Source organism: Corapipo altera, unplaced genomic scaffold, assembly GCF_003945725.1.
Source record: "Corapipo altera isolate COAL_440 unplaced genomic scaffold, ASM394572v1 301, whole genome shotgun sequence".
Lineage (NCBI taxonomy): Eukaryota > Metazoa > Chordata > Aves > Passeriformes > Pipridae > Corapipo > Corapipo altera.
In genome coordinates, this window is record NW_020884926.1 from 5697922 (window position 1) to 5722791 (window position 24870).

At 52.7% G+C, this 24870-nt stretch overlaps 1 protein-coding gene across 4 annotated transcripts in view; it reads left to right on the forward strand.

The window, feature by feature from the left end:
• The window catches only part of EPHB2 (EPH receptor B2), a 136074-nt gene that overhangs the window by 92073 nt on the left and 19131 nt on the right, over nt 1-24870 (forward strand). For all 4 annotated transcript variants that reach the window (XM_027658010.1, XM_027658013.1, XM_027658011.1 and 1 more), the window contains exons 4-6: nt 80-235; nt 676-1011; nt 19194-19318. In XM_027658010.1, the coding sequence (XP_027513811.1) occupies nt 80-235; nt 676-1011; nt 19194-19318 (617 nt within the window). The remainder of the gene's footprint in view (nt 1-79; nt 236-675; nt 1012-19193; nt 19319-24870) is intronic.

Below are 24870 nucleotides of genomic sequence, written 5' to 3' on the forward strand. Positions count from 1 at the left end.
GGGTGTTTTTGGCAATGGTGCTGGGCTCTGGGTGTCCCCACCAGCCCCCTCCTCACCACTGCTCTCTGTTCCCTTCCAGGCTGCCCCTCAGGGACGTTCAAGGCCAGCCAAGGGGATGAAGGATGTGTCCACTGTCCCATCAACAGCCGGACAACCTCAGAAGGGGCCACAAACTGTGTCTGCAGGAATGGATATTACCGGGCAGACGCCGACCCCGTGGACATGCCCTGCACCAGTATGTGTGTCTGGGCAACTGGGAGGGGCGGCACTGGGGGTGGAAAGGAAATGCTCATCAAGGGATGCTTGACAAATGCATCTATCCCAGTGGGATTTTGGGGGAGGCTTGTCCAGAGGAGCTTTGCAGGTGTGGGTCTGTTGTACTTGGGGCCAGAGGGGACAGAAACCTGGGTTGGTTTGTGCTGCTCTAGGCAGTGTGATGACTTCACTCTGGGGCTGTAACTGGACGAGAACCTTGGGATATCACACAATCGAATTACCTGGGATAAGAGGACAGGTTTTATTCCCACTCTTGCCGTTGGCTATCCAGCTTGCTCCACACATCCCTGACACCAAGAGAAGCACCCGGCTCAGCGTGTGCCTGCTGGGATCAGGAGTGGGTGGTGCAGCTGGTCCTGCAGTGAGGCTCTCACACCTCTCTGTGTCTTCCCTCCACAGCCATCCCATCCGCCCCCCAGGCCGTCATCTCCAGCGTGAACGAGACCTCCCTGATGCTGGAGTGGACCCCCCCCCGGGACTCAGGAGGGCGGGAGGACCTGGTGTACAACATCATCTGCAAGAGCTGTGGGTCGGGCCGGGGGGCCTGCACGCGCTGCGGGGACAACGTGCAGTTTGCCCCCCGCCAGCTGGGGCTGACGGAGCCCCGGATCTACATCAGCGACCTGCTGGCACACACCCAGTACACCTTCGAGATCCAGGCTGTGAACGGAGTCACCGACCAGAGCCCCTTCTCCCCGCAGTTTGCATCTGTGAACATCACCACCAACCAGGCTGGTGAGGATCCCTGGCTGCCAGCAGGGTGGGGAGGGGGTGGGCAGCATCTCCTGGTCACTGCTGGGGTGAACAGGGCTGGAAGGGGGGAAGGGGAGAAGGGGTGGGGTGAGACGTCACGTTGGTGGTGACCAGAGTGCCTGGCAATTCCTGGATAAATCCCAAGCCCTGGCTGTGAGAATACCCCCTTATTTCAGTGAAAAGCTGGAGCGTGCCCCAAGGCAGAGCTGCCCTCCCTGTCCCCACAATGGAACAGCTTGTGCCACTGTCCCCTGGTGCCACATTGCTCTGGGGCACTGGGTAGGACTGTTCCTGAAGCTTTTCCCTTGAAGCACCATTGCAGGCATTGTCAGAGTGTTGCAGTCACAGCGGCAGCTCCTGGTTCCTGGGGAGGGAAGGTGAGATTGGCCCCAGCATTTTGATATGAGCTGCAATTCCTGCTTAGACCGTAGAGAGAGACAGGTCAGACTGGGAAAGCAAAGGAGGGAGGCTGGGAGATGAATATATGGGACAACCATCTGGAAATCTGCTCCAGGTCCAGTGCCAGTGCAGAGCCACCTTGGTGAGGCAGATGAAGGAGAGGGCTGGGAGGGTTTCATCTGGGGTCTCCAGCTCTGGGCAGGGTGGGTTTGCTGGGGGAAGTGATGTGTCAGGGTGGCTGGTAGTGCTGTTCCTGGGAGGGTCCCCAGCAGCCCCCTGGCAGCTGTGCTGCTGGCAGGGTGTCCCACTGAGCTGCTGGCCAGGGGCTGCTCTCCTAGGCCACCTGGAAACCATCTGGAGCTGGGCACGGGCTGGGGCTTGGATTAATCGGATGAAGCTGGAAGCCTGCCAGTGAGGCACAGGCCTGGGTGGGAGCAGGAGAGACTCTGTGGTCCCTCTGAACCTGCCCTGGACACTACCTGACCTTCAGGACTAAATTTGGCAGCTGTTGGTGGTGGTTGTGTTTGCACTGAATTGCCTGGAGACTGGTGTGTGCTGGCTGCAGGGGATGGGGTGTTTGGGCTGGAGTAAAGCAGCAGTGAGGCAGGTGGGCATCACTTGGGGGCGTCATTTTCAGAGCATGGGGATAGAGGGAACCTGCAAAAATGTCTGGGTGAACCAGCATAGTGACCTCTGACCTGCTGTGAGCTCAGGATCGCAGGGTCAGGGTGTGTTTGAAGCCCTGAAGGCAGGTCTGAGAGTGTTGAACCCTGGTTTGGGGCAAGCAGGGCCAGGTCTGAACACAGAGGAGAGGAGAATAGGTCTGGGACAGTGACCAGTTCAGCTTCCTTTCCCTGATGGAGATAGGGTGGGTATGATGCTACCTGGGGCTGGGAAGGGGCTCTGCCCCTGCCCACCATGGTCCTGCACTGTGGATTCATCATTTCATGCTCATACTTTGCAGTTCTGGGTGTTCTTGAACCTTCATGTGTTACCTGTGGCTGCTTCCACCTGAGCAAAACCAGTGAGCTGAGTTGCAGGCAAATCCTTTTCAGCCCCCTGGATCCTCCTCCTTGTGTTTTCCTAGTTTGACACTCCTTTATTATCAGGCCTCACACTTCTCAGCCTGTGTGATGTCTCTCTTAATGTATCTATTCATTAGCACTAAACACTAACTGTCTGCTTGCTAATTCCTCTGTAATTAGAGGCTCTGAATTCTTCTGCTTACGCTCTGAACCGCCTGGCAGCCTTGATGTAGATCATTAGCAGTTGGTAACAGAAGCTGCAGACACAAAGGCAGAGCCGGGACAGGAGAATGGAGGGTGTTGTGGGGAGAGGAGAGGCAGCAGAGGGAGGGATCAGCCTGGGGAAGCTGTGGAAGCCCTGGCTCTGCACTGAGCAGCCAGATGGGGCTCCATCTCTGGATATGTGGTGGGGTTGTGCTCCTGGATGATGGGCTCCCTGCAAAGTGCCCACCACACCGGCCTCTAGGGTCCTGCAGCCCTACAGGAAGCAAGGACAGTCACCCTGGTTCACCCAGGGGTACAGGGGCTGCTGCTGGGCACCACCTGTACTGGTGCTGTGGGGCATGAGCAGAGATGCCCCATCACCAACAGCATCACAAATCCTTCAGCATCCACACTGATATGGAGTGACAGAACAAGGAGGAATGGCTTCCCACTGCCAGAGGACAGGGTTAGGTAGGATATTGGGAAGGAATTCTTGGCTGTGAGGGTGGTGAGTCTCTGGCACAGGTTGCCCAGAGAAGCTGTGGCTGCTCCTGGATCCCTGGAAGCATCCAAGGCCAGGTTGGACGGGGCTCGAAGCAACCTGGGCTAGTGGAAGGTGTCCCTGCCCATGGCAGGGAGTGGGATGAGATGAGCTTTAGTATCCCTTCCAACCTAAACCATTCCATGACCCCAGGAAAAAGCTCCTGTGAGAGAGTAAGAAAACAACCCCCCTAGAGCAGCTCCCCCTTCCTAGAGCAGCCTGAGTGTACCTGGGGCAGTGGCACTGGGGGTGGGACAGTTTGGTGACCCCAAAAGGGAAACCTGAGATCCGAGAGGGTGACACTCTATTCACCTTGTTCTCCCAGAGGGAAGGGGCTGCAGTCAATCCTGCTCTGACTGCAGTGGGTTTCTATTGCAGTGAGTGTTTAACTCAAAGGTGTTTAACCTCCAGAAGAGCAGGTTTTGCTCTAACAGGAGGTGTGATGCTTCCCTTTGCAAAGTACAGAAAATCAGAAAGGACTAGGACCCAGCAGAACAGAAATAAGATGAGCTATTCCAAGCTCATCTTGGAATCATTCCCTTCCCACCACCTCCTTACTCCCTGGTCTGTCCTCAGCCTACCCAAATTCCAGCGAACTTTGCATGATCTCACTTCCTTCCTGGGAAGTACCTTCTGTTACCTCTGAGTTTTCTCTCAGCAGCCTCTCCTTGACCTCCAGCTCTGTTCTGTGCATCTCCCAACTCACCTCCACTCCCCTGCCTGTCAAACACTGCAGCTGAGCAGCACCCAAAGCTCAGCATCCCTCCAGGAGGGAGATTCAGGACTCACCACATCTTAAGAGTGTGGCCCCTCATGCTTTTGGGGTGCCACCAAGAGCCTTTTCCCAGCCATTCCTGAACAAAAGATCCATGCCAAGAGGGTGGCTGAGATGCTTGCCAGCATCCCAAGGGGAGCCAGGGGTCAAGGAGCTGAGCCTGGCCCAGTGCTTGGGATAATTACACTTGACTAATTGAGAGCCCTGTGAGGCACCAGCTCTTCTTGCTGGTGGCAACACACAGCCCCTGACTGACGATTTGTGGCCATTCTTTGGGGAGGATTGGGCTGTGGGGAGAGCTCTGGTGCTGTGAGGATTTACAGGCTCCACCCCACCATGGGCAGGCTGAGTGTGCCAGGAAAACTGCCAAGGAAAAGGGCTCTGTGGGCAGGGATGAGTTAAATATGGGAAGGGCACTTCTTGATAACTGTGGCTGCTCTGGCCTGAGAAATGAGGAAGAAGCCCTGGGCTCTGGAGTATCCAGAGACTAATTCAAAACCTCCCAGTGATGGGGGAAAGAGAACATCCAGGTTTTTGGGAATGTGTCTTTTTTGTGAGCAACTCTTGTGATAGGGGATGAGAAGGGAGGATTAGTGCTGATGTCAGAGGCTCTTGGCTGCAAACAGAGCCACAGAGAGCCTTGAGCAGCCCACAGAGTGGGAATACCAGGACTGTGTGACAGGAAACCAATCCACTGTCCTGATAAACCCATCGGGACAATTTCTCCCTCTCCATGGATCCAGAAAACTTGTTATGATTTTTTGCATTATTATTCTGGGTGGCATATTACAGCAGTAAAATACATCCAGCAGTATGTCATGCCATGGTGATATGGGTTAGTGGGCATGGTGGCATTCACTCAAAGGTTGGACTTGATGATCTTGGAGGTCTTTTCCCACCTTAATGATTCCATGATTCTCTGTGTCCTTTGGCCAGGGAGATGTGTGACTCACACCTCTGCCCCACACTCATGCCAGGCCTCAGAAGGGTTTGAATTTCAGCTTCGTGGTGGCTGTCCCAGCCCAGGTTGTGTCCCAGCCAGGCTGTGTCCCAGCCAGGCAAGGCCTTTTGGGCAGGGCTGTCTCAACAGGACCCAGAGGTGCCCGTGATCTCAAGGACAGATGAATGTTTCAACAGTCCAAAGCAAGGCTCTGCTCTGCTCTGGGTGCCAAGGGACTGGACTGAGTCCAGCCTGGTCCTGGTGCAAACTTTGAGGAATTCAGCCATGAGCAGTGAAGCCAAACAGATCCTGGGAAGTGCAGAGCACCAGAAAAGAGGATTTTTCCCTCACCTTCAACCAAAACAATTCCCTTGCAGCCATGGCCCAGGAGCTTTGCTGCCAAACGCAGCAGGGAGCACAGAGGGGCCTGGGGAGCAGACAAGGTGTAGGTATGAGGTGGGTAGGACTAGACCTTCTCACCAGCCTTCCAAGGTTGCTGTTTGCTTGTCACATTAGTTATGCTGCTGGCTGAGCAGGGAGGGGAGAGTTGTACTGCCTGGGGCACAGCGAGTCTTTCTTTTATCTTCTCACTTTCACTGTGTATCACAAGATCTGGCTGGCTCCCTCCTTCCCAGGGATGCACAGCGGTGTCCTCTGGACACAAGTAGGGAATCATGGCACCTCCTGTTCCCCCTCATGCTGTTCAGCCATGCCCTGTGTGTGCTGGTTACAGTCAGGAATTGTTTGGCTGTGAAACAAGGACCTGGGAAAGTGTTTGCAGAAATTACCTCGAAGGGTTGGAATGAGCTTTCCAGAGCTTCAAAGCTGGGAATATCTGTTTATCATAGAATCACAGAATGGTTGGGGCTGGAAGGGACTTAAAAGCTCATCCAGTTTCACCCCCCTGTCACAGGCACCTTCCACTAGACCAGGTTGCTCCAAGCCCCATCCAACTGGCCTTGAACTTGAACAAGTTTTTGACGCCCCAATTTTTTCTTCCAGAATAAAAGGCAGGAGGAAATTGTTGCATCTCAGCACCTCAGATCTCTCACCCAACTTCCCACCTACAGCAGGACCTGCCAGCAGGACCTGCCAGTGCTACATCAGAGCATGGATTTGGGTGAATAGTTATTGATAACCTCCAAAGGCAGAGCTCTCCCCATGGTTCCACTGACTTGTCCCGGATCTGCACCACCCCCTGGTGAGGGAACTTTTTCCAGTGTCCAACCTGACCCACCCAAGCTATGATTTATGGCCATTGCTCATTTTTGTACTAAGTTTCAAAGGTTCAAGCCCAGAGATGTTTTAGATCAACCTGAATACCAGTTAGAATCACAGAATCCCAGGATGGTTTGGGTTGGAGGGCCCTTGAAGCTCAGCTTGTTCCACCCCCTGCCATGGGCAGGGACACCTTCCACTGGCCCAGGTTGCTCCAAGCCCCAGCCAACCTGGCCTTGAACACTTCCAGGAATGGGAATTATCCTCATATTCAGTCCTGTCTCAGCTAAAACACCTTTCAAGAAGGCAACTAATCTTGACATGAACCATGAAGAGACAGGCGGCCCATCAGGTCCTTGTACTTGAGGTTGTGGAGCTTGTTCTTGCCTTTTCTTTTCCCAAGGAGATCACTGATTTTCTAAGGAAATGCAGTAGACTCTGTCAGGACACCAGGAAAACATTTAATTTGGAAAACTAATACTAAAGCTGTAAGTGATTCTGTGAAATCTGTCCGGGAACTGCCTGAATGGGAGACCAGGGTGACCCGATGGGGTCAGGCTGAACTGAGGGGACTTAACTGAGGTCCATGAGAAGTAGCCTCATACTTCTTGATGTTTCAAGATCTGGTGGGGTATTTCTTGTGCAGAAAACTGACACAAAAGCTGGAAAAGCAGAAATTTTCTGAGCTTTGGAGCCATCTCATACATGGAGGAGCCGGGCCAGGGTTTGCCCGTGTGACAGAGCAAGCTGGAGTGTGTCTGCTGGGCTACTGTAGGTCCTGAGATCCCTTAAATCTTCTTCTTTTGGGGACTTCACTGGGTGTGTTTATGTGACAATTTGGCCAATTTGTTCCCAGGATCCAAACCTCTTGAAACCTTGACATCCCTGTGGCTGCTTCTCTTATCCCAATGAGGATCCAGACCTTCCCTTCCCGTGGACCCACGTCACCATCCTGGTTCTGCCATCCTTCTTTCCTGCTTCTCTTTCCCTCATCTGCAGCTCCCACCTTCACCCTGACAGCCACCAAAACATGATGTGGCTTGACATTTGCTGCCCTCCTCCCCTCACTTGTCCCAACCTGTTGCCTTCACTGCACCCCCCCCCAGCCTGCAGTGCCCAGGAGAGATCCTGCCATGCCCAGATCCCTTCTCCCCTGCCACTGGAGACCATCTGCAGCAGATGGCAGGAGCTTTGCCAGCTGCTGGCTCTTCAGGATCCTCTCCCTGCTCCTGTGGTGGGCAGTTGGGGGGAATGTTGGCAGAGCAGGGGCTGGGCTGCACTACTGTACCTTCCCTGGCAGATGCCCTTCTCCTCCCACCACCTGCTGACTCCCAGGCTTCCCTTTGCATAATTTACTCTGTGAATCTTTGCATAATTTACTCCATTTTTTCCCACACCTGCCTTGGGGCTTCAGAAGCCTGTTCCAGTGCATCTGGAGCTGACTTCAGGCAGAAAACAAAAGCCTGTCCATGATGGATGGGGTGGAAAGTCCCTTCTGGTGAACCAGGGCCTCTCCCAACGTGCCACCATCCCTGTTTTCTGTGCAGTGCTGGGAGCTGATGGAGAGGCTCCAGAGCTCACCTTTTGCTCCCGTGTTCCAGAGGGGTGATTTACCTTTCCTGCTGCTCTTGGGAAACATGGCCCATGGGGCTGTGGCTTCTTGTGCAGGTTCTGAGTGCCAGCCCTGGGGCAGGTGAGGGTGTCAGAGGCAGCGACACACGGAATGCAGGGACACACAGGACACAGGGACACACAGGACACAGGGACACAGGAGAGGCAGGGACACACTGGAGGCAGGGACACAGGAGAGGCAGGGACACAGAGAATGCAGGGACACACTGGAGGCAGGGACACACTGGAGGCCAGTTCCAGGGTCCCAGTGCCGGAACAACTGAGCACTCCCTGGGGGGGTGATGCTGCTCCCTGGTGCCTTTGTGTGGGTTGTAATGGGTGGTTGTAGCAAAGAGGTTCCTGCAGCCTCCTGGCCAGGTGTTCCTTGGTCCCTCTCGGGGTCCCTGGGGTTCAATGCTCCCCTCTGTCTGTGGGAAATGATGAGTCTCTGCCTGGCACTGCTCAGGCAGGAAGGTGCTCACTGTGCCTGTCCCTCCAAGCCCATTCCACATCCATCCCTGATGCTGGCAGATGTGCAGCAGGCAGCTGCATTTGTGGGGCTGGGCAGGAAATGCTCTTTCTGAGAAAAAACCCTGATACTTCCAAAATTTTGTCACCACACACAGAGGGCCTGGTGGAATTTATCATGCAAGAGGGAAAGGGAACAAGTTCAGTCAAAAATTAACAAGACTCAGTGGGTCCAAGGGGATGATACTCCAAGGGCTGGAGCCCCTCTGCTCTGGAGCCAGGCTGGGAGAGCTGGGGGGGTTCACCTGGAGAGGAGAAGGCTCCAGGGAGACCTGAGAGCCCCTTGCAGGGCCTAAAGGGGCTCCAGGAGAGCTGGAGAGGGACTGGGGACAAGGGATGGAGGGACAGGACAAGGAGGAATGGCTTCCCACTGCCAGAGGGCAGGGTTAGATGGGATATTGGGAAGGAATTGTTGGCTGTGAGGGTGGTGAGGCCTTGGCATAGGTTGCCCAGAGAAGCTGTGGCTGCCCCATCCCTGGGAGTGTTCAAGGCCAGGTTGGACAGGGCTTGGAGCAACCTGGGCTGGTGGAAGGTGTCCCTGCCCATGGCAGGGGTGGGATGAGATGGGCTTTAAGGTCCCTTCCAACCCAAACCGTTCTGGGATTCTGTGGATGCTCTGCACAGGCCTGACTCTCTCAAGAAATATTTCTCTACTCTGAGCTTTCTATATTTGAAATTCTGATCAGGCTGTTCCTGAGGACAGTTTTCATTGCAATTAATTGGCATTTTCTGGGAAAAGTATCATTTTATGGAAAATCTGGGGGGCAAGTTGAAGGCGTGGGGGTCTGGCTCCTGCCAGCATTCCTGCTGCCCTTCTGCTGATGATCATCACGTCCCTGATCTGGAGCAGATGGAGAGGGGGCAGGAGGTGGGAACAACCTTGGCACTGGGTAAACCCAGCCCTCTCCATCAGCCACATGAGGGGTGCCAGGATCCTCTGGAGCACCTCCTCAGTGTGGGAACAAAGCCCTGCCCTCCTCCACAGCCCAGTGGCACATGCAAATGGGCACTGCAAACCCCATTAAACAAAGAGCTCAAAGACAGCCAAAGCCTTCGGCTGCCTGGGCCAAGTCGCTGGGCTTGTGGCATTAACAACTGCTTTAAAGTCTGTAATCTACACCAAAGCCTGCCTTGATCCAAGTGGGGCCAGAGCCAGGACCAGCTTTGCCATGTTCTTAAGATTTTCCAGTGTTTTGTAGTTACAGACTCGAGGAGCTGGAGGCCGGGCCCACTGGGAAGTTTTCCAGACACTCGACATAGTGTGGGCACCAGCCTGATGGGGCCACCTTGCCAGGAACCTCGGGAACAAAAACCTCACACTCTGCGAAGCACCAGCCTTCCGGAGCTCCAGCAAGACCAGGAATACCCCAGACCTGAGGATTTTGCTGCTTTAAGGGCAAATGTTGTTTATTTGAGAGCCTCAGTCCTGTCTGTCACCCCCTGCTTTCCTCAGCTTCTGCTGGAGAGTATTGATTCCAAAAGTGTGTGGCTCCTGAAATGCCATCACAGGGGTGGGACTGGGCAAGGAATTGGGTGGTCAAATGTTATAATAGTCCAAGGAATAGTGAACCCCTATAGCAGGAGAGAGTCACACACACACAGGTGCTGGTGGTGGGGCTTCTGGAAGTCTCCAGCCCGAATTTACACACAAAGCAGGGTCACCAGGGTCACCATGGAGGGCAGGTCAGGAGAAGCTTCCCTTCCTCCCTTCCTCACCCAGATGTTCCTCCCTATGATGCTTCCAGTGCTCACATTGGAGGAAGGCATCTCAAATCCAAATCCATTCCCTGGGAGGGCCCATGGCACAAAAGCCCACGAGGCTTCAACAGCAGGAGAGAACTTGACTGAGAAAAGCATGAGGAAGTTTTTAATCAGAGAAATCATTTTCAGTTCAATACCTGGATGTGCTTGGTAGGAGCACAAAGAACTGGAGCCTTGGTAGGATCTGGACTGGGGAGAGTGGGTCCATTGCTCAGTGCCAGTCACCTGCTAGGGACCTTGTGGGACTGGGGTGTTGTAGGGCAAGGAGGGCTGCTTTGGTTTAGGTGTCCTTTGGGTGAGATAGTGGTGCAAGACATCCAGGTCTCTGGGAAAGTGGGCAATGAGTTGCCGTGGGTTTCCACTCTGCCCTTGCTGGGGAAACAGAGGTCAGTCCCCATACCCCCTGTGCCTACTTCAACTTCCTGAAGCCTTGCACAGAGGCCCTGTGTGCTCCTGCCACTTCAAACACAGTTTTTCAAGTGCTGCTGGAGTCTGGATCCCAGCCTAGATGTCACTAAGCCCTGTGGTTTCAAGGTCAGGGAGGCCCTTGCTCCATGAGGGATCACAGCACCACTGCACAGTGTCACCCTTCAGCCTCTCTGCAGTGGGCTCCAAGTGCAGGAGGAGCTCTGAGAACCCTGTACTGAGGAACAGACTCCCAGAGAATCCTGTTCCCCACATGTTGGAGCTACCTGGTGAGACTGAGTCCCTGGGTGGAGGCAGTGGGAGGGAAACTTGCCCCCTTCCCCCAAGGTTTTCCAAGTCCACACTGGCAGGGCAGTCACAGGCATCCCCTGCCAGATGCTCTGACACAACTTTCTCCCCCACATCTCCCCATTCAGGGCCCTGTCCCGTGGCCTCTGGACTGGCTGGTGCCTTGCAGCATCATGGTGCATTTCCCTGCCACTCTGTCTTCAGCTGGGGGTCAGGCAGTTAATCCTGACCCCGGATCACAGCCGCTGCTGCTCGGGGGTAATTGAAAATGCCAGAATTCCCTGCTGACCCTCCTATAATAAAAGCAGTTCCCCCAGTCCGGTAACCTGACACTCCAGGGACCAAGATCTGTCAGGAGGGTTCTGAGGAGATGCTGGAAAACTCCCAGCTGTTCACCTCAGTTTTCCCCTGGGTGATTTCAAAGTGTTGCCGGGGAGAGGCCACGGGCTGGGCTGGCTTTGCTCTCTCTCTGTGGTGAGTGTTTTCCAGAGCAAATGTTGACTCTGTCTGACATGACATGGGTTAGTGGTATTAGTGTGATCAGAGATAGGGGTTTGCTGCCTGTAACCTGACTCTCCCAGCTAAGCCAGCCGAGGAATGGGGAGTCTTTGATTTTCCCGGGATCTCCACAGCTCTGACCGTCTGGCAAGAAGTGAGCGGCTGAGCCTTGGGACTGGCAGGTGAAGGGGGGGCTGGCAGCAAAGTGGGGGGCAGATTGCATGGCAGCGTTTCAAATGGGTATAGAGATGATGAAAGAGAAGCTGTGGAAAGGTCCTGGTGTCCCTCCAGCAGACTGGAGCCACACAGTCCCACCAGGCACTCCCAGGGAGCATTTGCAGACGATGCTGCCAGTGGAGTCTGAGCCCCTGGGCTGCTCCCTGGCTGCATCCTTGGCTGATGGTACTGTCTTTTCCCATTTTATTCCCTTTACACCAGCAGTCCAGCTTCCCAGCCTGCATAGTGTGACCTTCCACGGGCTTGGAAGTGACCCTGGAGTGCCATGGACATTGTCCAGTGTGTAACTGGAGGTGGGCTTGTTCCATGGCATCACCTCACTGGGAGCCAGACCTCCTAAAAACTGGTGGCAGCCACAGCCCCTGGCAGTTGTGTTGGCCTAAGACACAGAAAATTGGCTCCTGCTATCAGTCTGTTATCAATAAGGATGTGTGGAGCCCTGGTGTGTACCTTGGGATGGGGTGAACCAGAATATACTGAATCCCAGAATCCCAGACTGGTTTGGGTTGGAAGGGACCTTAAAGCTCATCTCGTTCCACCCCTGCCATGGACAGGGACACCTTACACTAGACCAGGTTGCTCCAAGTCCAGCTTCCAGGGATGGGGCAGGTAGAGATGGGATAGGAGGGAGATCTCCTTAGGATATTGAAAAAGCAAGTCTGGGAGAAAGGAACAGTTCCTAGATGGAAGCTCTTGTTGGATAAAAGAGGAAGGTGCCTCAGCAGATGTCCTGAGGCTCCTGGTCCTGTTCAGAGTTGTGGTGTGGTGGGGATGGGTTGGAGTGGGAGCTGCCTAAGAACCCTCAAAACAACTCAGAGACATAAAATCAAGGAGGAAAATGGGCCTATTTGTTTCCCATTGCCCCAAAACAATTCTTCATTGTGTGATGTCCCCCTGCTGCTTTTTGTCAGCTTTATCATAATGAATTGCCCTAAGCTTTACAGAGCAGTTTTACCAATTACACTAATTTTGGATGGATTGAGGGTCTCTCACCCCTCTCCCAGCAGGACACAGGGCATGATAGGAAATGCTGCAACAGCCTCAGTCCCCTGGGGTTGGGTCTGACCCTGAGCTGCAGGGAGGGGCAAGGAGTGAGGAAGCAGCAGCCACCTCATCCCTCCAGCTCAGTGGACACAGCTGAAAAAAACAGTGGATGTGCCCTGTGGAGAGGGAACAGCAGCTCTGCAGAGCTGGCTGAGGGCTGGGCTGAGCCAGGGAAGTGGCCCTGGCAGCCAGGAGGGCTGGGGGCATCAGGCCCAGCATTGCCAGCTGGGCCAGGGAGGGGATTGTCCCACTCTGCTCTGCCCTGGGGCGGCCTCACCTCAATATTGGGGCAGTTTGGGGGGACACAATGTCAGGAAGATATTGAGCCATTAGAGAGTGTCCAAAGGAGGGACAGGGAGATGGGGAAGGGCCTTGATTTGAAGCCGTGGGAGGACACTGAGGGCACTTGGTGTGTTCAGCTGGAGAAGAGGGGACTGAGGGGAGACCTCACTGCAGTTCCAGCTTCCTGGGGAGGGGCAGAGGAGGGGAAGGCCCTGAGCTCTGCTCTGGGGGGACCAAGGCCAGGACCCCAGGGACTGACTGGAGTTGTGTCAGGGGAGCTTTAGGTTGGATCTCAGGAAAAGGTCTTTCCCCCAGAGGCTGGTTGGGCACTGACCAGGCTCCCCAGGGCAGTGGGCACAGCCCCAAGGCTGACAGAGCTCAGGAGTGTTTGGATGATCCTCTGGGGCACAGGGTGTGACTCTTGGGGATGGATGTTTGCAGGGCTGAGGATTGGACTGGATGATCCTTGTGGGTCCCTTCCACCTCAGCATATTCTGTGATCTTGGACACCCAGGGATATCAAACCTGAGCGAGGAGTTGGATGCTGTCTCTGGAGCTGAGAGGCAGATCCTGGCTATTGAGCTCAGTTTTGAGTTTTATGTTTGAAAAGGAGGTTAACAAAAAATTGGAAAATGTTGAGGAGAGAGTCATTAGGTAGATATGTGGGCGGATGAAAGTGCTCAAGAAACTCAGTGTACTTCGGTAACAGAAGAGAATCATAGAATCATAGACTGGTTTGGGTTGGAAGGGAACCTAAAAATCATCCAGTTCCACCCCTTCTGCCATGGAAAAAAGGTAAATATTTTCATTATCTTTCAGTTCTTCCATGAGGACAAAATTCTGTTTCTGGTCTCCTCCTCCATTTAGCTCCAAAACCCAGAAAAGTCCCAGCAGTTGGAAAGTGAAGTCCATAAATTTCAGCCTGAAAATAATAGTTGTGTTTTCAAAGAGAGCTTCAGGAAAACCTCCCCAGAGCCACTGTGGGCTCATCATCATCTGAAGTCCTCAAAGAAGTGGAGTCTGTGTCCAAAACATACTCACAGGGTCAACCACAAACATTTCAGCTGTTTCTAACTCTGCCTGGGCTCCGTGGCCAATCTCATGTGGATGTTCAGACCTGGGTGTTATGGAAGCTTTTCCCAATTTTCTCCTGAATTGCCGTGTTCTTGTGCTGACTCTTCGTTCCACCCTGGGGTTTGCAGCTGGTGTGACCTTCTTTCAGTTTTTTCTGTCATTGAGAAGCGACTGTTTTTCATGGAAAACTCACATTTCTTTCCTTCTTATTTTCTTCCATTTCCTTCTTTTCCTTAATCTTTTTTTTTTTGTATCATTTCCAGCAAGCTCAAAAGAACTAAATCCTCGTACAAAAGTAAAATTATGGCTATGGCAAACCTGAGGCTTCACTATGTGACCAACACACCCCTTTGTCCCTACAGGAGATCAGGCAAATCCTTAGTTACAGAATCCAAAGCCTCTTGTGGAGGATCAGTTCTGGTTAAGCTGCCTCTGGGTGATGGATCTGGGCCACTTGGGGTTTTGATTTCTCTTAGTAGAGGCTGCTTAAGTAGCCCATGGGGCTGGTGGCCATGCAGCTCTCTGGGTCCTTGCCCAGGGAGGTGTTGGCCTGCAAGTCACAACATCTTCTTGGAGCAACTGTGTCAGAGTAAAACCTGGACATGCTTTCCATCAAGGACGTAAGCCTGGAAAGAGAGATGTGCCTGTTTAGGATCTTTGGCAAAAGCTCTTCTTAAAAGAAGAAAAAGCTCTTTTGTAGAATTTCATAGAGTTGACTTCAGCTTCATAATCAGGGCCCAGAGCATCACTTTTGGTCTCTTTTTTTCTCCTTTTTTTTTTTTCCTTCAGAATTCATGCTTTAAAATGCTGGATATGCCTCAGCTACAACGCCTGGGAGGCAGGACACAGAGGAGGGGGCCTCATTTTCAGGGATGTGGCAGAGAAAGATTTTGCTTTATGGTCAAAAATTGTCATTTTATATCTGGAGTTAATCAAAAAGACAGAAAGGTACTGATAGAGAGAGGATACATCAAGGGTTCTGGCTGTGATCAGTGTCCTGTGGCCATCTGGGGGCTTGGGATGATGACTATGGAAGTGTCCCTCACATTCCTCCTGTCACATGAGAGACGTTGGCCTTGTACATTAGTGGATTTTCATTAAGCTTGTTTGACACTCCAGAGGTGGTTTTGGCTTGGTTTATTTCTCCAGCAATTTGGAGAAGCCACAGGGCTCCACTAAGAGGAATCTGAGGCCATACCCTGACAAAGAGGATGCAGAAAAGTGCCTTTCAAGGGCTGAAATGATTCATTTTGCCTCAAAATGACGTTGGGGCTCAAGGGCTTCAGTCATGAGAAGTGTTTCCATCCTCTGTGGAATGAAGCTCTGTTTATTTTTTGCATTGTTGCTACACCAGGAGACACCATTGGGATAAATCTGCCTCTGCTCACACCTTCATGGGTAATGTCTCAAGGTGATTGTGGCTCTGAGAGTGGGGACGCTCCATATCTGATCTCCTCTGTGTGTCACAGGGCACAGTCACCTCTCTGGATGGCTGTGTCATGATCCAGCTGAAGCTTTTTCTCCCAGCTACACCTGGGAAAGTCACTCTGAAGTCTGGCTGACTCCACTATAAACTGATTTCAAACTCAGACACCCAGTCCCAGCCCATCCCTGACTCACAGAACTGGGAGCCTCTCTCTGCACCCCAGCTCCTCATCTGGGGTCAAGGTGTGACCACGTTTCATGGCTTTGCAGAGTTCAGTGCTCTCTTGGTGAAAATTGAGGATGTTTAAATTGAGGGTGTTTAAAGAGAAGACAGAGCCCAACTTTCCCCAGAGGTGCACAGTGAAGATGACAGTAGAAAGGGACACAAGGGACAATGAGCAAAGTTCCAGTGGAATGTGAGAAAAAGCTTCTTCTCCACAAAAGTGAGGCTGTGCTCAGAGAGCCCATGGGATTACTGTCATGGATGTGTTTGGATCCCAGCTGGACACAGTCCTGAGCAAAGTGATCTGATTTTGAAACTGCTCTGCCGTGCACTTGGACCAGAAACATCCAGGGGTCACTTCTGACCTGAATCTTCCTGGGATTTTACTCTTGTGCACTCCCCTGGTGTCTGTGATAACAGGAGTGGTTTCTGAGGAGACAGTGGGGAGGTTCCTGCCCATCCAGAGACACTGCCTTGCCCCAGGTGTAGGAAAAGCGCTGAAGATGCTGTAGTCATTCATCTCACCTGCCTCCTCCCACCATGCAGCACATTTGCCTCATTAAGGCTCATCAGATGAGCTCCACCTTATCCATTTGGGTCTTTTCCTGGGCCAAACTGGGGCGGGTTCCCCAGGTACACAGCAGCCTGGCTTGGCTGCTCACAAATGAGTCACACACATCTTCCTGGAGTTGGATACCTTGTGCAGCTTTCTCAGCACAGCCTGGAGAAGCAGGAGATCCCTTGCAGGATCTGTGTACTCCCAGATTGTGGAGTGCATGGAACTGGAAGAGCAACATCCCAGAGACCTCACTCCCACCAGGAGGAACCTGAAGCTGAGGAGCTTCTCCAGCTGCAAGGCCATTGAACCTATGTCTAAATCACAAGGTGTGGCCACATCCAATTTCTGTGGTGGGACAGGTCTGTCTGTGTGTGGCCCCTGTCCTGAAATAGCCTGTCTAAATCATGGGATGTTGCCACATCCCGGTGGGACAGGTCTGTGCAGCCCCTGTCCTGGGATAGCCCGTACGAGTGTGGGATCAGTTCCCAGAGCAGATGCCAGAGAGACCCCGGGCTGTGCTCCCCCCTCAGTCCAGTCCCTTCCAAGCTGCAGGGCACCTGGAGCGTAGTCACATCTCCCTTCCAAGGCTTGGCTCCAGAGAGAGATAAATGTCTTGAAAATCACAGATGTCCTATGAAATCTGTGTTGACAGGGAAGCAGCAAGCTCCAGCAAGAGCTGACAGGCTCCAGAAATGTTACCTGTGTTTTATCTTAACTCCAGCATGAGAAGCCATTCCCAGGAGTGTGTAAAGATGTGGCCTGAAGCAGTGGGACAGGAGGGAGGCAATGCCTCGTCCATGGAGCAAGGGGAGGGCTGAGGTGATGCAGAAGGTTTCAAACTGGTGGATAATGGGGCTTGGCTTCGCCAGGAATGGATGGAAGGATTAAGTCTCAGGATCTGTTAGGATCCCAGAATTGTTTGGGTTGGAAGGGACCTTACAGCTCATCTCACTCCACCCCCTGCCACGGGCAGGGACACCTTCCACTAGACCAGCTTGCTCCAACCTGGCCTTGAACACTTCCAATGATGGAAGTCCTCTGCCCTCCTTCAGTTTTACTAAGTTCTGGACAAAACTACTAAGTCCTGGCAACACTGCTGAAGCTAATACACATCAGGATTCCTTCAGGAGTGGGGAAACTGAGGCAGGTGAAGGGAAACCCAGGCAGCAGTGTGGTGGCTTTACCCATCCCCAGCCCCTTGGCACACAGACTTTGAACATCCTGGGAGCTGCAGTGCTCTGAGTCCAGAAAACCAGCAGTGAAGAGGCAGATGGTGGATCAGAAAACTGGCTTTTGTGGGTGTATTTGAGAGGAGCAGCTCCATGGTAATTCCTTGCAGTGCTGTGCAAGGAACACTCTGGAGCCACGCTGGTCCAAGTACCACGGTCCTAATGCTGCAATCCCAGCTGGCACAGCTCCTGTTGCTGCCCGGGATGCCAAGGGGAGCCAGCCTGGGGATAGGTGTGAGGCATTGCTTTGTGTGCTGCTCCTCTGAGCTCTGTCTCAGAGCTGTCAAATGAGTTATTCTTCATGAAATATTGAAAGGGTTGGACTTGGTAAAAGCCCATCTGAGTGCAAACCTCTCTGCATCCATTTGTATCCAGGCCTAGCATACAAGTGATGGGGAAGCTTTCATGCTCCTGCTCCAGTCCTCTCCCACCCCTGAGGCTTCCCCTCTGCCCTGGAGCTGCTGGAGTGGTGAGTCTGCGCTGGCAGACGTGCCAGGGCTAATGCTCTGCTGGAGTTCACACTCTCCAGGGCAGGGCTGGCGCTGGGTGAGGTCTGGAAAGGCCTTGGACTGATGTGGATGTGTCAGCAGTGCCGTGGGCAAGGTGGGCAGGGTGGGCAAGGTGCTCAGCTCACTGCTCTCAGTGCAGAGGAGAGGAGGCAGCACAGGCACCCATGTGTGTGTCAGCCCTCCAGCAAGGGTGGGTGGCTGATCCTGCAGTGCTGTGGCATCTCTGCTGCCAATACCTAGAACCAGAGAATCACAGGTTATCCTGAGCCGGGAGGGACCCCCAAGAATCATCCAACTCCTGGTCCTTCACAGGGCACCCCAGCAATCCCAGTGTCCCTGAAAGCATTGTCCAAACTCGGCCTCGGGGCTGTGACCACTGCCCTGGAGAGCCTGTCGAGTGCCTGGCCACCCTCTGGGGGAAAAAACCTTTTCCTGAGATCCAGCCTAACCCTCCCCTGACACACCTTCAGCCCCGATGAGCTCTGCAGCCTCCTGATCCAGCTGGATTACAAACAGCCCGGGCTGTTGGCTCACCTGCCCCAGGCTCCGCAGCAGGATCAGAGCTGGTCGGAGTTTCCCAGGGAGGTGGCAGCTCCACGCCGTGGTCCCTGCCCCACGGGCCTGTCAGAACAGCTCCCCAGGACAGCTTTCCCACGGCGTGGCACCAGCCCTGTTCCCACCTGGCCCCGTGTCAAAGCCACGGCGGCGACGTGGGGGCCACGCTGTGACAGCTGCCCGGGAAGGGCCCTTTGTGCCCGTGGGACAAGTGGCATCTGGGGGGTGCTGTTTGCAGGAGCCAGCACCAGCCGGGCGGCTCTGCATTGTCAGCGTGTCAGGTCAGGTTTGTGTTGCCTGCTCACGCTGCTGGATGTGCTGGATGCACCTCCCGTGATTGGCGTGTGCAGACCCCGCACGCCCCGCGGAGGAGCTTCCCGGGCCCTCCAGAGACTTGGGAAGCTCCTCCCAAGCCTTGGAAAGCTTCCCTATGCAAATGGCAAAGTGCAAAGCCCCCGATTTCCCCATGGCAAGCGGGAAGGATTGCATGTTACTGGGCTGGCAGGGCTTTTCCCAGCTGGAACAATGCTGTGCTTGCTCCAACCCTGGGCTTGTTTTGCCTTGGAATTACGTGTTTTCCTGCTGGAGACACTGCCCTATGTGTTTTCTAATTACAAACTCAGTGGAAACATTTTTTTCCTTCCCTAACTGTTCTCTACAAACAGCAAAATCCAGGATCTCCTGACCACTGAACTGGGAGTAAATTCCAGAGCTCCAAACATCAATTATCCACCTGCCTGCCTCCAGCTGGGCTGTGGGTCCCACCTGTGCTGGTGTCTGACTGAGGTCCCTCTCTTGCTCTCTTTCTTCCAGCTCCTTCTGCTGTGTCCATCATGCACCAGGTGAGCCGCACCGTTGACAGCATCACCCTCTCCTGGTCCCAGCCTGACCAGCCCAACGGGGTCATCCTGGACTACGAGCTGCAGTATTACGAGAAGGTACCACAGGGATCACCCACAGCTTTTGGGGAGAGGAGGGGGTACAGAGCTCTGCTTAGGGGTGTAACACCAGCTACAGCACTTATTCAGGAGGAGCTTCTCCCTTCTCCCTTCACCTCCATAGCACTTGGGGCAGGTGGACTCACTGCAGGGAGAGCTGGGTAGCCAAGAGTCTGGTTTGTCTCTTCCCTGTACTGGAAGAATGGGGATTGGTGGGAATATCCAGTCCAGGGCCAGAGCACACTTTTTGGGTGTCCCATCTTGGAGGTTTTATGGAATGCTGTCCCTAGATGCATTTGCACCAAAGGTGAGTTTGGCATATGTTTAGCATCCTGAACCTCGGTGTTGCACCAGGGAGAACCTGTCCCATGCTCCCATGGAGGCTCCACACTGCATGATGGGGTCGGTGTGAAGGGGTCCTGCAGCTCTGGCTCTTTCATCCCAGAGGAATGTTCTCCTTTCACCATCTCCCTACTCAGAAGAGCAGAGGGATTTCAGTCTGGACTATGCCAGGGTGTCCATCCCATGGGGCTGGAGTTGTGTGGCTGCTGGCTCTGCCAGGCTCTGCTGGTGAACTCCATCCGTGTGACCCAGGGGAGATGGGGAGATGGAGATTTCTCCTTTCAGGAATCTGCCCCCTTACACAAGAGCTTATAAACATTATACGTTATAAATTGCAAACTAACTAATTAAAAAGCTTTATGATTAAATGGAACTGAAAATATTTTTCCCAGCAGTTGCCGGAAGAAATGATTAATCCCCCCCACTGCCTGCCTGTGACCTATTTTCTCATCACCAAGAGCCAGAGGGAGAACAGGGAGGAGGGGGTGCTCCTTTGTAAGCTGTTAAATAGGTCCTGACCTATATTGCATAAATCACAGCCATTTATTTGACCCTTGGAAACGATCCCAGAATATGTGGCAAGATAGATGAGTAGATAACAAGACAGATCTGGAAAGCAAGAGGGGTCTGTTCCCTGGGGACCCTCAATGTAGAAGCTGAGGACCTCAAGGAGTTCATTCTCCTCTTCTTACTTTCTCTTAATTTCTCACCCTCTTTCTTTCATCCCTCTCCCCCCTGTTTTCTGGGGGAGGCTGTAAATAAAGGGAATTTTTGTCTAAACATTGTGCTGCTGGTGCTGGTCAGTCTTTGCAGGCAGCCACAAGGTGAGTGTTGTCAGAGCTTAGGGCACTGTGTCCCTGATGACAGGGACAAGTGGCCCAAGCCACTCTCAGGCATCAGGGAGAGAGCACAGAGGACAACACAAGCAGCCCCACGTGCTGGATGCTCCCTGTCCTGGTATTTCATAGACTTATGGAATCATCCCAGAATGAGTTTGGGTTGGAGGGATCTTAAAGCTCATCTTATCCCACCCCCTACCATGAGCAGGGACACTTTCCACTATCCCATGTTGCTGCAAGCCCTGTCCAACCTGAACTCCCAGGGATGGGGCAGCCACAGCTTCTCTGGGCAACCTGTGCCAGGGCCTCCCCACCCTCACAAGGAAGGATTTCTCCCCAATATCCCACCTAACCCTGCCCTCTGGCAGTGGGAAGCCATTCCCCCTTGTCCTGTCCCTCCATCCCTTGTCCCCAGTCCCTCTCCAGCTCTCCTGGAGCCCCTTTCAGCCCTGGAAGGGGCTCTCAGGTCTCCCTGGAGTTTCTCTTCTCCATTTGAGCACCCCCAGCTCTCCCAGCCTGGCTCCAGAGCAGAGGGGCTGCAGCCCTTGGAGCAGCTCCGTGGCCCCCTCTGGACTCTCTTCAGCAGCTCCACATCCCTCCTGTCCTTGGCCCCCAGAGCTGGAGGCAGCTCTGCAGAGGAGTCTCACCTGAGCAGAGCAGAGGGGCAGAATCATCTAAACCTCATGGTACCTTTTTTTTTTCTGTTTCTTTGGTTGAAGAACAGCAGGGCTATGACTCCTCCCCAAGCAAGGGATGTGTGTATGTACACAAGGACACTCTGTCCTGCTCGGGCTGATGGGCCAGAGGTTAATCCCTGAATCCCAGGTTAGTCCCTGAATCCCAGGTTAGTCCCTGAATCCCAGGTTGGTCCCTGAATCCCAGGTTGGTCCCTGAATCCCAGGTCAGTCTGGCCACTGCAGGGCTGAGTTTTGCAATTGAAAGCCATTTACTGGATGCCTGGGAACACTCTCAAAATGCAGGGCTTTGGCTCTGCTGTGCTCTTCCCCTACTTCCCATCAATCTTGCAGTTGGATGGGGTGTGTGATACACCCCAGGTGTGTTCTCAGTCCACTGCCAGTCTCTGCAGAGGTGATTTCCTTCCAAATATTTCACTGCAAACTGTCCCTCATGCTTCTGAATGCTCAGCAAAGATCTCTGGAGCTGTTTAAGTTGTTTCCACTGGAATTTTTTTTTCCCCAGTAGAAAATTATGTTTTATTTTCATGAAAATAGCTCCAATGACAAATAGCAGCACACACATTTTGTATAAAAAGTGCCTTGGCTCTTCATTTTGAACCGTTTCTCTTCTACATAAACACATAAATTAAATTAAAAAAAAATTGGAAGAAATTATTTTAGCATTGACTGAAAAGAGCCGCTCACAATACCTGAAACAAAGACATATTTTTGTTTCCCTTTTCACAGATTATTTATAACATTGCTATTCTTAGGTGCTATTAAAGGTGTCTGAGCAAAGGCAACATTAAGAGTTGCTTTCACGTGGAGTTGGAGCGAATCAGTGCAGTTTGTTGTGCAAACCCTGCCTGACGTGGCTGCTCTCTGTGTTTTTTCATGTGGCTTTTTTCCACTTCCAAGAGTTACCTGCCAACATTTGCCTTATTGAAAGAAGTGTGTATTGTCTTCATGTAGAAAGGGCAGAGCAATTTTTTGGCCAAAGTTGCCAAACTCATCCCAGAGTGTGGGAACTGGAGACCCACTGTGGTGTCAAGCACTGCAAAGGGTAATCAGCTCTCCTCGTTATGCAAAATGATTGGGCTTGATTATGCTCATTTTGTAATTGTTTGAAGACATTCAGCCCAGTTTGGTCACCAGTGTAATAGTTTAGGAGGCAAAGGAGCCCTTTGATGTCTCCTGGGCTGGCTGGGAGAGGTGACCTGTGCCAGCTGGAGCTGGAGCTGGAGCTGGAGGTGGGAGCAGAGCCCTTGTGGTGCTTGGGAGCTTCTGGTCAGAGCCCAGCAGCCCCAGGATGGGGTGTCCTCAGGGCTTGGACCAAGGATGCTGGAAGTGCTGCTCCTGGGCTGGCTCAGGGGACTTCAGAGAGGTGCAATGAGATGTTCCCTTCCAACCCAAACCATTCCATGATTCTCTGAGTTTTTTGATTCCATCCTGCGGTGTTGGACACCAGAATCCCTGAGCTCGGAGCCAAAGCTGCTGCCTGGCATTTCCCACCTGTCCTCAGGATGGAGTGAGAGCTGGGATGGCCATTCCCCCTTTATGCTGCCCAAATCCTTGGAGTGGGCTCTGTCTGGGGAAAACTGTGAGATCAAGGAGATGAAGAGGAAGCCTTGCCAGGGAGACCTGGGATAGCTTTCCTGCATTCCCAGTCCCTGCCTGGGGCCCACACTGGGCCTGTCCACTGTCCTGGACTGCCCACTGTCTAGGACTCAGTTTTCTTGTGAGAGGCATCCAAACACACTCTTAGCAATTAGTATAATGGAATCAGAGAATATTTAAGGTTGGAAAAGACCTCCAAGATCATTAAGTCCTACCTTCACCCCGATGCCCACTAAACCATATTGCCAAGTGCAACATCTACTTGTTTTATTGAACAATTTCATGGCTGGTGTCTCCACCACTGCCCTGGGCAGCCTGTGCCAATGCCTGACCACCCTTTCCATGAAGAAATTTTTCCTGATATCCAACCCCAACTTCCCCTGGCACAGCTTGAGGCCATTTCCCCTTGCCCCACACGACTGGATACCTGGCTGAGACGACGAATGCTCTCGAGATGTGAAGCCCCATGAGAGTCCAAGGCTCTGCAGACCCCACGGATCCACCTCCAGAGTGGCTGGCAGGACCCTCTCCCCACACCTGAGCATCCCCCATGCCATGAGGGCTGAAGTTCAGCTCTGTGTGATGGTCTGATCATGGCAGATTGGGCTGTTCAGGCACACAGGAGCTCTCTGCCAAATTAAGCCAGTTGACGTTTTTCCTTGGCTTTTTTATTTTATTTTTTTTTTTAATATGACATTTTAGAAGCAGCTTTTGCAAGTCCTTTTGGTGTTTCACAGCCTACTTGAAAGGATTTCAAGAAACTCTTTCTCTATTGATCAGACTTTGGTTTCAGCTTCAGTTTGACTCGTGGGAAGGGGAACCAGATCAGGACTCAAAATCAAACCTAAGAGGAAATAAGTGTGTTATTTTGAATTAGGAATTACAAACACAAACCAAAATCAGCAGGAAAAAAAACCAAACACCACAAACCTCTGCAACAAAACAGCTTGGACTTGGATTTTGAACCACCTTGGTTGCCCTGGACCTGCTGGAGAAGCCCAGAGGGACCAAAGAAGTGTTTGAGGTGAATGTACAGGTTCTGGAGAGGTGATGCCAAGGAGAAAGAATAGGTTTGATAAGGGAAGGTGGAGAGGTGTAAATGCTTTTTCCTTGTGGTCTGGGATTAAAGGAGAGCCCAGTCACGAGCACTCCTTCCTGGGACAGGCACACATCGATTTCCCAGGCTATCAACCAGCTTGTGGGCTGCCTCTTTATGTTCAATTTAAAGTCCTCCAGGAGCAGGGATGAGGTTCTTCAAAAGAGTTGGATAAAATGATTTTAAAACTACCATGTTGTTAGTGCCATCCAAGGGCCTGGGAGGATTGATCCAAGCCCTTGAGCTCTAAAACTGTAAACATTTCCTGACCTATTTCTCTCCTGGCCTGCCTGGGAAAGGTCCAAGGGAGTGCTGGGGCCTGATCAGACAAACAAGGCCGTGGGTTTCCTGTGTGCTCATCTTCCCTTGATCTGTGTGTATTTGTACTTGAGCTTTTCTTTGTCATTAGTCTGATTCCCAAACACCCTGGTGATAACCAGGAACCTTCAGCACCAGATCCAGATGGATAAAACTGATGCAGTTTTTTAGAAGAGAAAACTGTTAATAGTGGAGGTCTCCCAGGTGTTTCATAAAATCATAGAATGGTTTGGGTTGGAAAGGACCTTGAAGCTCATCTTGTTTCAACCTCTGCCAAGGGCAGAGACACCTTCCACTAGGCCAGGTTGCTCCAAGCCCCCTTCCAACCCAAACTATTTCATGATTCTGTGATTACAAGGTCACTCTCTGCAACTCCCTGGCAGGATGGTTGACCCAAGTGGGGATCAGTCTCTTCTTCCAGGTAACAAGCAACAGGACAAGAGGACATAATCTCAGGCAGTGCCAGGGGAGGATCAGGTTAGGCATCAGGAGGAATTTCTTCACTGAAAGGGCTGTCAGGCTTTGGAAGGGGCTGCCCAGGGAGGTGGTAGAGTCCCCATCCCTGGAGGTGTCCAAGGAGTGACTGGATGTGGCCCTCAGTGCTCTGGGCTGGGGGAGAGGGTGGGGATTGGTCACAGGTTGGACTCAATGATCTCAGAGGTC